The sequence below is a fragment of the Macrobrachium rosenbergii genome, chromosome 57 (assembly GCF_040412425.1).
Source record: "Macrobrachium rosenbergii isolate ZJJX-2024 chromosome 57, ASM4041242v1, whole genome shotgun sequence".
Classification (NCBI taxonomy): Eukaryota; Metazoa; Arthropoda; class Malacostraca; order Decapoda; family Palaemonidae; genus Macrobrachium; species Macrobrachium rosenbergii.
This window is the reverse complement of record NC_089797.1, coordinates 16,364,740-16,379,108: the sequence shown is the minus strand read 5'-3', so window position 1 is coordinate 16,379,108 and position 14,369 is coordinate 16,364,740. Positions and strand designations below refer to the sequence as shown.

Here is a 14,369-nt window from a genome sequence, read left to right as displayed (position 1 = left end):
TAAGATTGCCGACACCGAGAAATTCTTGAGAAATGCCGACGATGTCGCTACCCCTCTAATACTATGAGCTCTTGGGCATTCAGAGGAGTTCGATGGTTCCGAAAGAGACGAAGAATTAGCCGACGCTTGTTGTATTACCTCTCTTAGGAAAAAACTAATAGCATTCTTCGAGATCGAGTGTGAAGGACGTCTGGGAGAAACGAATAACGTTCTCGGGTGAGGCAACATCTTTTCTGTTCGTGATAAATAAGCCTTCAGCGCCTGACCGACATAATAGCATTTCTGAGCGTCACCTCCCACGAAATCTTCTAAAGATGTTACTCTAAACGCTCTGGGTAAAGGATTCGATTCTGATTCCGATTTAGCTACGAATTCGGCAAATATGACAGAAAAATATCTTTCCCTGAGAAAGATACAGTTCTTGAGACAGCTCGAATCTCTCCTACTCTTCTAGCTGTACAGAGCAACTAGAAATAATACCTTCTTCTTAACTGTCTTAAGGACAGTGTTTCCAATGGCTCGTATTCTGACGACCTAAGGAGAGTCAAAACCGCCGCTAAATCCTACGATGGTGCCCGAAGGGGGAAGAACTGGACGTTCTATCTTAAAAAGACCTTAAGAGATCGTGAAGTATTCTACTGGTCGCCAATTCCGGGAGATGGAAACGAACGTACTACTAAGCATTGATCTGTAACCGGTGATCGTGAGTACGAAAAATTCTTTTCTTTCCTCAGAAAAAGAAGAAAGTCCGCTACCTTCGCTACCGTTGGTAGAGAAATACAATGACCTTGGTTCCGCACCAACTGCGATAAACTGCCCACTTGGCCTGGTATAGTTTTCTGGATGATCTTCTCAGACAGAAAGACAGTTGGCGAGCCACTGCCTTAGAGAGTCCGGCATGACGTGCTGCTCGCTGGATAGTCTCCACGCAGCTAGCTTCAGCACGCCGGAGGTTCCGTGGAAGTGATGGAAGTGCGGCTGTCTGAGAAGATCTTTCCTCTCTGGCAGGAAAACCGAACATCTATTAGTAAATCGAGAAGGTCCGGGAACCAAGGTCTTTGAGGCCAAAAAGGGCAAATCAACGTCATCTCGGTGTTGTAGGAGATCCTGAGTTTCATTAACACTTGTTGAATCATTCGAACGGAGGAATGCATACGCCTGCATGTCGTTCCAAGAATGCAACATGGCATCCGTCCCAAACGACATGGGATCTTCTACTGGGGAGAAGTATACCGGGAGGCGAAAGTTTAGTCTCGTAGCGAACAGGTCTATGGTTGCTGGCCATTTCTTCAATAGAAGTTGAACTTCATCCTGCACTAACGTCCATTCCCCCTAGAACCTCTTGCGATCGGCTTAGGCGTCCGCAAAAACGTTGAGTTTCCCAGATACGAATTGAGGAACGAGTAGTCCTGTGGCACTCGCACCAGCGGAGAATTCTCTGGGCGACTTGATTCAAAGTTTGTGATTTTGTCCCCTCCTTCTTGAGGTATGACACAGCGGTTACGTTGTCGCAAAAGAGCGCTACCGGCCCTGTTGCTTAACTGATCTGCGAAGCAACTTAGAGCCTCTTCTACTGCTCGTAGTTCTCTGTGGTTGATGGACTCCTCCGATCCAGATTCCCCAAAGGCCCCTGGCCTGACATTCCTCCAGGGTTGCTCCCCAACCCTGATCCGAGGCATCTGTGTACAGATGGAAATCTGGAATGGGGAGTCAATCTACGCCGATGGTCAGATGATATTCTTCTGACCACCACCGAAGATCCTTCAGGCAAGAATCGTCCCAGACTATGAACGCGTTCTCTTCCCCGAAAGTCCCAGCGATTCCTGGAGACATGCCTGAAGAGAACGCATCCAGAGACGAGACCCTGGAATTAGGAGAGAGAGGAGGCCATCCTGCCCAGCAAGCTCTTCCATAGGCTTACAGGTTGCACTCTGTTCGATCTGAATGTTTCTAGTTGGCTCAGCATTGCCAAAACTCGTTCCTCCGTCGGGAAAGCCCTCAAACGACGCGCCTGAATCGTTATCCCTAAGTACGCTTTTGTCTGAGCTGGAATCAAAGAGCTCTTTTCTAAGTTGATGCGAATTCCCAACTTTTGACACAAATTCAGTAAGAAGTCCTCGCCTGCAAAACTTCCTCTACTGACGAAGCCTGAACTAACCAATCGTCGAGGTATCGCCTCATCCTGAAACCCCGACGATGCATTATCTCTGAAATAGGAGACATCACCTCGTAAAGACTTGAGGTGCTGTAGTCAGACCGAAGCAGAGGACTCTGAACTGAAATGTTCCAGTTGGACCCGAGAATCGAAGGAACTTCCGAGATTCGGATGGACCGAACTTGGAGATAAGCGCCCTTGAGGTCCACTGAAATCATCCAGTCGTCTCTCCGGACCGACCGCAGCACCAACTGAGAAAGTTTCCATATGAAACTTCGGGAGATGATGAACCGGTTGAGACTCGAGAGATCTATGATGGGTCTCCAAGATCCTCCCGACTTCGGAGCCACAAAAAATCCAACTGTAAAAACCTGGGGAAGAAGGAGGCGGGTTCTAATGCCCCTTTTTCCCAGAGGGCTCGGACTTCTGCTGCTAACGCTATTCCCCTGATGGAGGAAGGGGAATAACTGGGAAGATGAACCGTGAGCTGGATAGAGGAGGCAGGGAACGAAAAGGGACTCTGTACCCCTTCCTTAACACTTCCACTACCCAACTCTCCTCCGCCATACTCCTTCCAGGATTCCCAGAATGGAGCTAGGCAACCTCCTACCGGTGCAGACGAGGGAAGTGTTCTCTACTTCCGAAAACCCTTCTTAAGGACAGAAGGTTTCGGATCTGAAGCAGAAGCTGAAGTCTTGGATGAGAAACGGACTTTCTTAGGGGACCTGGTTGGTGATTTGGAACGGTCCGCTTGGCTGGAGATGTCATCCTGGAACCTCTCGGAGATCTAGAGGACTGTGCTGCCACTCGAATCATGGCTTGCTGTGACTCGACAGCTGAAGAAGAGGAAACGAAATTTACCATCGAAGCTACATCTTCCTCCCTGAAAAGACTATTGCTGAGCGCCAAAGGTGCTCTCAACAGAGCCTTTTGTGAATATCTGGATAATGCGGAGGTAGATGGTTCAGAAAGAAATCCTCCTTTTCTTACAAGAAGGTCGTATAACCGCCGATATATTTGCCTGATAAGCCAGTCCCATTGACACCGAAGTGATGAGATTGTCGAACAAAACCGGGTCGAGGAAAATAACCGTTCTGTTTTTAAGGAACCCCATTAAACCAGATAACATCCACATCGAATGGGATAGAGCCTCCGACTAAGAACAAAAAGTGTCTTCCAAAATACCAGCTTCTCTCGCCGTGGACGGAAACCAAACGATTCAAGAAGGGACCCTAGATAGAAGAGCTTCCACTGATTCATTAAGAGGTACCCTAACACCCGCAGAAGGGTTACCCGCAACCTTGTAAAAACCCTTACGAGAAGGAAGTAAGGAGGAATCCTGCCTACCCGACCCAATTAATGCCGCTAACCTACCGTCCGCCTCCTCAATGCCTGCTCGACACGGCCAAACCAAACTAGATTCTTTGGTGCATGAGCCACCACTGGTTTCAAATCGCGAACAGTGACTCAAACATTGCCTGATTAGGTTGAAAAGGTTCTTCCGGAGCCTTGGACTGTGGGTAAAGAGCATGAATGAAGTCCACCATCCGCTTGTATTCGCCTCGCTCGCTGAAGGAGAACAGGCTTCCGTACCGGATCCTCTTCCTCGCAAGAGAAATCCTTATCAGAAAGATCCGACCGAGTCGAGACAGGAACAGAGACAGGCTGACCCTAGAAAACGCTGGATCAGTTAACCCGAACACGAAATACCTGAGTGCGCAAGACGCACACCTGGGGAATCAACCGCAATGTTGCGGGCAGCCGAAAGGGTTGCGAAAACCCGCACTCTCCAACAACGGTGGAGCTACGCTGAGCCAGACATACCTGGGCGAACCACGCCCCCTCAGAAAACGGAGAAGCCGCAATACTCGCCAACCCGAACTAGGCTGAATAACAGAAGCATGCTGATGAGGAATCGCCGCAGCAGACACTCCGCTATTTGCGAAGAAGAACAAGGTGGAAAAACTCATGTTGACCCAAGAATCAACCCGAACCTACAAAACCGCCCTAACCAGAGGAACAGAGACACCTGTTGGAAAGGTAGAGAAGGAAGGTACAGTAGGAGGGAAGAGAGAAGAAGAAGCCACACTCGGGAAACCGGCCGAGACCCTGCCGATGACGTCATACATGTAGGGAACGCACCAGACGGACCGGAGCTCACAGGAGTTTCGCATGGGAAACTGCGAGTGCCGAACCCGGCGATTGTGGATGATAGGTTACCGAAAACCTAGCTACTGGAGTGATTGTTGAGACTACCGGGCCGAAACATTGAACACGGAACAGTCGCACTACCAGATGTCGCAGCAACAGACTCCGGAAGACGAGAGAACATATGATTTGTGGAAGATTGTCCCAAGGCAAGTCCGTTAACGGTACAGAGCTCGGATGAGCGAGAGAAGAAACCGAAAGTCTCCCGAAAATGACCGAAACGGAAGGTTGAGAAAAACCCAAAGAAGATTTTGAAACTATAGGAGAAGAGATGTCCATGGATACAGAAGAAGCCATAGATTTTAAGGAAAGAAAATAGACCGATTCTGTTCCCCTGATAATCCTGTAAAGCATCATTTGTAAATTCAGGTAGATTTTTCAAGACATGCTCAAAAATGTTGGAAAACCCAATATTAAAACAATTTCTAACCAAAGATCTGTAGCCTTTAGAGAGTCCCAACAGATCAGCATTATACTCTGCAATGTTCAGCAATTGATCAATTGAATTGGACTCAGAAAGGGACGAAGGTTTGTCCTGAGGGGGAAGAAGAAACTTGGAAGAAGAGAAAGGGATACTTTCCAACCTATCCACACTAGAAGAACTAGGAACCAAAATTGAATCATCCTCTACCGAATTCGCAACCTTTTGTTGCAGAGAGCCTACTGCGGGAAAAAGAACCGCTGTTGGATCCAACAATGGAGCCGCAACCTTAATGACACCTGACTCCGACTGCACCTTCAACTTATCTTCCTGATTCTTTACTACCGTCCTATCTCTAACTGTCTGCGTCAATCCTAAATTAGATTTTACCTTAGGACTTACGTTACCAGGGTGAAAGGGGAAATCTGCTGCTGACACTGCCTGCTCCGCGCCGGGGGCCGGTAGATCCTACCTTTGAGGTTTGCGGTTCTCCATGACCCCGGCACCCGTTAGGGCTGATTCTGGAACAGGCAGGGGAGCTGAAAAAGAGCGATTAGGTTCTGTGTCCCTATTAACTTTTTCCTGATCCTTTATCTCTGTTAGTTTTGACATGAAACTTGAAAACAAACTAGACATGCTGGCTGACAATTTGTCTTCTAATTTCCTAAATAATTCTGACTCTAAAGCCTCTTTGTCAAAACCCTGAGTTTCTACTGCTGAATCCTTACGTTTACTCTTAGAAGCTAATGATTTCCTATGCTTGAGATAATCCTCCATCTGTGTTGTCGACCATGACCTACACTTGTCACATCGCAATGTGACGCTACATTGTACCTTCCTGCAATTTATGCACAACGAATGTCTGTCGTTTTTAAGGGTACTCATCCTTTTCTTGCAGGCGGTGCACGAACGATGGGCTGCAGTGTCTCCAGCGGTAGCGATCTCCGTCGTCACGGCAGAGGCAGATGTGGAAGCCGAGGAGTTGTCCAAGGGTGGTGTCTTATCCATTTTATCCATTTCAAAATCCAAACCAGGCCAAGTCAAAACGGGAGAAAGAACAATCCAGGAGAGAAGGGGGCGATCAAAACCAGTCAAAGTCGTTATCCAATCCAAAAACGAAAATAAGGGGGTCGGGCTTATAACCAAAATTTACTTCTGATGTAGGACAAGTCCTAGCAGCACGCGAACAAAAAGCAATTGGGGTTCTCGGCCATACACAGCCGGGACTTGCAGCAGCGTTGCCAACGATGCACGCTAGGTAACTCATTTGTTAGGATTTTCCTGTAAGCGTTGGTAATGCTGACAGTTAATTACCCACTTAGTGGGTAATGAGTTGGGGATATAGTTCGGGCTGGTAGGTAACCAGGGCTAATGCAGGTGTTCAGGGAGTGTATTGCAATTTATTGATTACATTAAACTTTTCATGGTGACCATTTCATGATATATCTAATGATTCATCCCTTTAGTTTCACATATCACATAGCAAACTTTTTTACAGTCACTTTCAACTTTTACCAATGTTTGTCACTTGTCAGGACCAATTCACAGAAAAGGCATAACAAAATTAATATATAAATAAGAATATTTAAAACTGATACTTTTAAGAAAAAGTATCAGTACTGTATCAATTTTATCACATACATACCCACTGTAAGTCAGCACTTTTTCCTTCATCATCAGACTATAGGGGTGGGGGTAGGCTGGTTTGTATCTCAGAAAAATAGAAATTACTATTAAAATTTGATGTTTGTCACTATGGAAATGCAAACCATCACCTTCTATGTAATTACCCTTAGGCATTCCCAGTTATGATACTGTAATGAGCAGGGGACCAATGACTTCTGCAACCTCCTATACAATCTAGCACTCTGATAGGGCCCTGAGTCAGAGAGAGATGTGTCTGTAATCTCACCCAAGGAAAACTTCACAAAACCAAAGGCCACCTGAATAGAAGGGAAGGTGGGGTGGGGTGGGGTGGGGGGGACTAGCTGAAAGGCCACTAACAGCTTGCTGATTCACAAACTGATAGTTTTAGATGATATCTTTCTAAAAACCCACCCTTTTCAAAAAGGGAGAGCAGAGGAGGTCACACCCTATAAGCCAAAGCTCTAAGATAAGATGCTTGGTTGTGAAGTCTACCTGGATTATAACTTATCCAACAAGTACTCAGTAATGAGAAGAAGAGAAAAGAGAAACTAGTCTCTCAGCCACTCAATCTTAAGCCTTATGCCCTGTAAGTACCTTGGACGAGATGCTTCTTTGTCCAAGGACCTTGGAGAGCATCTATCATAATTCCTAGAAAGGGTCCAAAGACTTGTCAGCAACGTTCCTACAGTAAAATCAGGTGATGGTAGTCTGGCACTGCCAGACACCTACCCTCATTACTTGTGAACTGTAAAGTATGTCCAAGCTGTCATGGAAAGGCCAACACCCCCTGGCTTCTTGAGCTCTCTCATGAAAAGGAGGAGTTCCTCGCTGGGTGAGCGGGTTCCGTTTTCAGCTACCACTCTGTTGGTCGCGAGTTCGAATCCCCGACCGGCCAGTGAAGAACAAGAGGAATTTGTTTCTGGTGATAGAAATTCATTTCTCACTATAATGTGGTTCGGATTCCACAATAAGCTGTAGGTCCCGTTGCTAGGTAACCAGTTGGTTCTTAGCCACGTAAAAATAAATCTAATCCTTCGGGCCAGCCCTAGGAGAGCTGTTAATCAGCTCAGTGGTCTGGTTAAACACACTGGTTAAACTAAGATATACTTAATTTAATGAAAAGGAGGATTATCCTCCTCTCAGGATGAATCATATGACCAATTGACTGCTTCATGAAGCCAGACAGCAAGGGTGCTCCATGACACATCCTACTTGTGCCTGCTGGTACTACAGAGAGACCTTGACATTCAGGCCTAGTAAGTTGGGTTCCCCTTAGATAAGCTAATGCCACAACAGTATTGCATCTGGCTCCCCACTAACAAGGTCTCAGAGGGAGGGAGGGAGCAGCAAAAGTTCTTGAATCTTTTATCAGAGACATAGGAGTTCCAAATAGGGATTCCAGCCAATTTAAGGCCTCTTCTCTCCCCACCCGCCAAGGACTCTACAGTGACAGGCTATCACAGATGAGACTCACTCCCTATTCTGTAGGTCAAAGTTCCCAAGGTAGGCAAGACTGTTTAAAACTCCTATCAGCATGGAAAATGGTACTGCAGAAGAGAGGTTCTGTTCTTTCATCAGAAGACCTGGCTCAAGGCAGAACGATGGGCTTCACTGCTAGGACTAAGAGGAATTTGTCTCTGCAAAGGTGGTCAAGTAAGTCTCCAATCTGGCGGGGAGCAGCTCCAATTAGCGAGAAACCCCAAATACAACACAAATAGATGGCGAGCAACTTCCCTGGTACACAACAGACAAGGGCCTTGCGAGGCAACTAGATATCCTTTAAGCAGTTTTGTGAGAAAATCCCATTTCTCACAGGAACTGCTAGTAAACTTTCAACTAGGAAAGCTGAGGGGCAGAACTGACCGGTACTACCTCAAAATGTGTGGCCAACAAAAAATTAATGGGTCAAGGAGGAATCTCTAGGTGCCTCTACCAGAAGAACTAGCTGAGCAGGATGTGACTCAGCATGGAACCAATGATGAGTTACCAAGGTTATTTGAGACAGGGAGAGACAAACACTTAGTTGATCACTTGGTGAATCAGACTGAATGGAGGAAAGATACAGATGTCCACATTATCCCAGGGATGCTAGATGGTATCCTCCAAAGGAGCTCAGGGAACTGGAACAAGAGAGAAGAACCCCAGGAGCTTTCTGTTTAGTCATGAGGTGAATAGGTCAATCAACAATGTTTCCCAAATCTTGATGAGCATTTCCAACGAGAAGATGTAGGAACCCTTCTGTCCCAATATTTGCCCCTAGTAGCTAAGGTGGTTTACCAAAACATTTCTCCTGTCCAGATTATACCTGGCTGATAGCTCGATCATATGGCAAACTGCCCACTCAGTTAAAAGATGTTGACGAACAGGTGTAAGTCCTTCTCTGTCCACAAACCTGAAGTGGTGAGATGCCCTAGATGAGCACCCCACCCTTCCTGTAACACATCTAAGAACAGATGTATCACCAGAAGTAAAGAGTTCAAAGGAACTTTACTAAGAGATCCTTGTCATTTAGCCACCTAGCAAGGTTTTCCCTAACTTTTTGGCTCATGGGCATGAGATGAGAGAATGGTTGCTTGTGGTCTCTGTTCTAGAGCAATTGCACCTCTCAGGTTGACAGAACTAGCCAAAGATGTATCTCATGGAAGTGGACAAAAGACAAATAAGAAACCTAGTGAAAGGTATAAGTGATGGTTTCATGAGCTCAAAGGCAATCAGCAAGCATGAAGATGACATCAAACTTTCCAAAATAATAGGTGACAAGCCATGCATTTTTGCAAAATTCAATTTATCTGATAAAAATACATTGCTGTACTGCTGCAATAATCATAAAGTTTCATTCAAGCAGAAATTATATGAAATCTGAATTCTTCTTACCTTTGCATTCATCAGTTTGCCCTCCCTTCTGTAGTGTACATAAACAATCTAGAAAACTTTCCTCATCATTTTCTCTTTCCCAAGCTAATATCCTTTTTTGAGTTAAAAACAAGGTGACTGTGAACTAAACAATCAGCCTAACGTAGAAAGGTTAGTTTCAATGCTGATGTACATATTCTCTTGGGGAAGTGGTCTCTGCATCCTCTGACAAGTAAAACTTCCTCTGGTGCATGTAAGTAGTGATGAAAACTAGCTTGCTTGATTTGCTGTATAACATGGAACCTTCTGAACTGCATATTAGACTGTTAACATGATCCAAGACACCACAAGAAAACAGTAACCACTGCAGCTGGAAAGGCTGATTTGGCTCCAAAGCACACCCTGGGGTTGCTTCCCTTGATCATGAAGTTCACAATTGAGTACAACAATCTCTTTGAAGTGCATGCCAACTCAACCTGAAGAGGTTCTGAAAAAGGATGACCCTCAGGTTCTAGCAAATTACACCATAAGCACAAGTTGCATTGCCTCCCAAAAGAGAGGCTGGCAGACTAGTCTGCCCTGGTGAGCACTCTTGGGACCATGGGCATGAATGATCAAAGCTGGCAATATTGATTATAAAATTTAGTACTGAGGGTTTACTTATGAGCAGAAAACAAACATGTTCTAAACCATGGTTCACATTCCCATAGACTTTAGCATGATCAGCCAAAACCGAACTACTGTACAGTACCATACTGTACATACACACAACAAGATTCTTGGACAAACCATAAATCACATGTATGCAGTCACCATAATACCCAGCAGTACTGTACAGCAGTGACCTGCAACAAGCAAACCTCTGTCTGCATGTGACAAGTGAGAAGGTAACACCAATTCTTCCCCTAGAACTTTCGTAGGAGTGCAAACAGAAGAACCCAAGGATAGTCCTTGTGTCTTTGGAGACACAGGGAGACATTAGTTCATAAGCACACTCAAGGGAACCTAGTGTTAATCCTCCTTACAACAAACATCCCCAACCCAGATGAGTGAAAACCACTCTGAATACCAAAAAACAGTCATATCTTCTGCAAGTACTCCACCAAGGCAGGGATAGGCAAAGGCACACCACTAGCACAAACCACAGTCTCACCTGGGGTGAGTTCAGCACGCACACCTAGGTAACCTACCTTTACAACTGAACAGTATCTCCCTTCCACCGAGCCAGAGAAGAACAAGCAGAAGGGGCAGGGAGAGGGAAGAGTCTTGAAGGAATAAGCCAAAAAACAGGACAAAAACCAGCAAAACCCCAATAACAGCCTTCACACCTCCTGTTGTTCACTTTTCTTCTTCAAATAGCTGTCAAACAAAAAATACAAACACCATACATGCAATATAAAAAGATGAAACAAACTCGACTGTCAGTCAGAGAATAACATAATATCTTTACTCAACCATGGATAAAGAAAAAGTTCTGGCTTACATAAAATGCTCTGGTTTGGTGAGTCGGTAGAGCTTCGGACTGTCACTCGATGGGCCGGAGTTCAATTCCCCGGCCGGCTGACGAAGAGTTAGAGGAATTTATTTCTGGTGATAGAAATGCATTTCTCGCTATAATGTGGTTCAATTCCACAATAAGCTGTATAACCAACTGGTTCTTAGCCAAAAATAAGTCTAACCTTTGGGCCAGCCCTAGGAGAGCTGTTAAAGCTCAGTGGTCTGAGTAAAACTAAGGTTTAACTTTTGTATACCTAGGAAGAAATGCTCCTAGAAATAGGATCATAAAAAAATTTGGGAAAGTGTGCCAAACATAAGGTTGTTAGCCAATAACTGACAGCAGTAGCCTAATTCCAATAATATTTAGAAATAGAAAACACTGACCAGAACAAACTAAAATTGGAATATAAAATTTATGCCAAAGGCAAAGTGCTGGGACATATGAGGTCATTCAGCACTGAAAGGGAAATTGAGAGTCAAGATTTTAAAGGTGTAACAGGGGGAAACCCTCGCAGCTGCACTATGACACAATTGTTAGGAAAGGGTGGAAAATAAGATGGAAGCAAGATATGAACAGAAATACAGTAAAGGGAAATGAAAGGGGTTGCAGCTAAGGGCCAAAGGGAGGCTGCAAAGAACCTTAAGTAATGCCTAAAGTGACCACAAGAGGTACACTGATGGCCCCCTCCCCCAAGGGGTTGAACAGAATAAAGAATAGATGTGATACAGCTGATGAATGGAAGGAAATTCAAAGAATTGCCCCACCTCTCATAAGCATTCCATAGGCTACTGAGGACTGCTGGTATAGACAGGAGTCTGCCCAGTAGAAAACAAAACAATACCATAAAACCGTTCAACTCCATGGCATAGGCTACTAAGGTTACACATTAAAAGATTGATAACACGAATCATAGAATATCAAATAAAAAAAAGCCACAGAGGATGCTGAGTTAATTCTCCATAACAAACCCACATAAAGATATCAAGGTTGAAGAATTTTTCTTGTCTTACAGTACTGCAGTGGATGTAAATAATAGGACTAGTTATGATAATTTCTTAAAATCTAATAATTACTAATCAATCAATAATAGAAACCCAATATTATAGAAGAGTCCTGTTTTCCAAGTCAGCTGGCAATAACATTTCACTGCCCACTAAATAATGAGATGTCACACTTTTTTTCATGCTCTAGAATGCAGTTCTAGTTTACTATATACTAACATCAAGAGGTCTGTGACCTATTGGCTTTGGTTTTTGGTTGATTTTCATCAACTGACCATAGCTGGGTATTTCTTAGTAGTTATACAGTGTAACATAACCCGATTTCTACCTCAGGAGTTTGTGCAGACTGTGTTGTGTGCTAGAGGCTATAGGCCTAGTGAATTTTTTAAAATGGAAACAATGTTTAAATCAGCGTTATTTCATCACAACTATAATTCTGATTTAAATAAAATGATCCACCTCTAACCAGTTTAGATGTGTCTGTGCTCTGAATACCACCATCCTACTTATGTGGTATGTGGTTTCAGTAATTTTAAATGTGAAAGGCAGCAGTCTTTCTGGCTGCTTTTATGTGATTCACACCAGTCTCAAAAGAAAATATTTCATATTCACATTTGTTTACATTTTGGAATTGACTATTAACTCCAATAATCAGTGATTTTAATTACAAGGTAACTGGGTTTTCCTGACAGTTTTTGATATAGGTGGTATAAATATGACTCATTTCAGTGGGACACAGCCCCCTAAGTGGAGAAACTATACGTTAATCTTAGGATCAATTTAGGTTTGGGGGAAGCACAAAGGAGGCACAAATAATTAAGGCATGCAAGAGAGATCACATTCTGGGAGAAGCTCTCCTAGCCAGCTTAGGTTAGGTAAAGGAAAGCTAAGTAGGATGCATCTTGTACTTCACCCTAACCAGGTAAGGACCCAGCACTCTTTGGCAGGCTAAGTTAGCTAAAGAAAATTTAGGTTAGGATGCAGCCCTGTGCTTTGTTCATTAGTGGACAGCATAATAAATCCACTTACATAAGGGAGCAGGAGAGGGGTACAATGCCCCAGACCGAGTAAAGACCCAGCGCCCTTGGTTGGGTTACGAAAGACAAAGTTAGGTTAAATTACTTCCCTCATTTTTAAAAATGAAAGATACAACTGTAGATTCTCTACCTTTCTGACATGTGCTTTGCATTCTAGGTTGCTTAAACCCCATCCAAAAACCATACCTGGGGTCCACCATAACTGTTCATTAGCCTATAAGGAGCGGGGGCTAGGCTGTGATGCTTTATTTACATTTTAGGATGGTTTTGGGGGGTTCCTCATTTTAAATACACACTAATATCCAAATAAGGGTAAAAGAGCTAATTTTATTGTTCTTTACTCATAAATACCTGAAATTTCATGATGACCTTTCCTGGACAATTCGGCTATCCGACTACACCCAGGTTACAATTAACTCAAAGTCAAAAGGGATATGAAAGCAAGAACAGGAAAATGCCGGAACCAAAGAAACAAATTAGGAAAAGCTTTGGTTCATACCGACACGTAAAAAGCAATTATATTCAGTGGGAATTTAAAACAATAAAAGACATGCTGATAAAAAGCTTGAGAAGTGAGCAACTAGGTAGCCTTGCCTATGGGTTAGATACTAACCTATTTTACCATAGGAAAAGGAAGGCCAACATTTAAGCTGTGAGAACACACATACCATTTTCTTAACAACTGATGATCAATGCTGTCTCATAATTATGTAGATTTACCAGTCAAGTCCATGGACGGATATTTCAATTACACAATCATACACTTTCTTTTCAGCGGCCACTTCTAAGTGCACGTCTGCTGGTCGTAGTCTACGAAAATATGGAAATTCGCTATACACCAACCACTTACACTTGACATGTCGCTTTTAAATCTCGCTTCTGTTAACACAAACGTATAACGATGTAATAAAGAACCTGCAATAGCCTAGTCAATGGTTTTCCACTATCACATTACGCATATGCCTCTATTATAAAAATGAAACCACAGTGAAATTCCCACGAAATCAAGGTTATTGAGTGCGGCATAGCGGTAATACAAACATATGTTTTCTTCAAAATATTATTCAACTGAATGATTCATTTTCAAAATAAAAATTATTCATTCGTTTAATTTACTTTAAAAATAGCAAAAAATAATATTTATACACTTATTAGAATGGATTATTTAACTTTTAATGTAAATACCATCAAAACTTAAGCAACAGGCTTCACACAAGTTATAGATTCTCGCTTCCCTGATGCATATCAGCTGACTGGTAACGCTGACCGACGGTACGGCTTGCCTGACCGAGAATACTGAAGTGTTTAGGCTTCCTTTGAATCACCAGCCATAATCACTTGACATGTGAACACTATGTATTTATAAAAATATGGAAATTTATATTTCAGAACGCTGCCATCAGACAATGTTAAGAGATCAGGCACAGGGACCTAGTAACTTCTCAGAAAGTAACCAATTGAGCCATTTACCCCACAACGCCTCCTTATCCTTGAAGATATGCTTGATGTACAACGAGTAGTTTACGGTGAAGACCTACAAATTTGTAGG

General features: G+C 43.6%; 1 protein-coding gene across 1 annotated transcript in view; it reads right to left on the bottom strand.

Annotated features, from left to right (window-relative positions):
- LOC136837008 (unconventional myosin-XIX-like) overlaps nucleotides 1–14,142 on the bottom strand; it is a 161,714-nt gene extending 147,572 nt beyond the window's left edge. The window contains exons 1-2 of the mRNA XM_067101539.1: nucleotides 14,006–14,142; nucleotides 13,489–13,699 (exon numbers count right to left, since the gene is read on the bottom strand). Of these exons, the coding sequence (XP_066957640.1) occupies nucleotides 13,489–13,491 (3 nt within the window). The 5' untranslated portion in view covers nucleotides 13,492–13,699; nucleotides 14,006–14,142. The remainder of the gene's footprint in view (nucleotides 1–13,488; nucleotides 13,700–14,005) is intronic.
- Nucleotides 14,143–14,369: the final 227 nt, after the last annotated feature.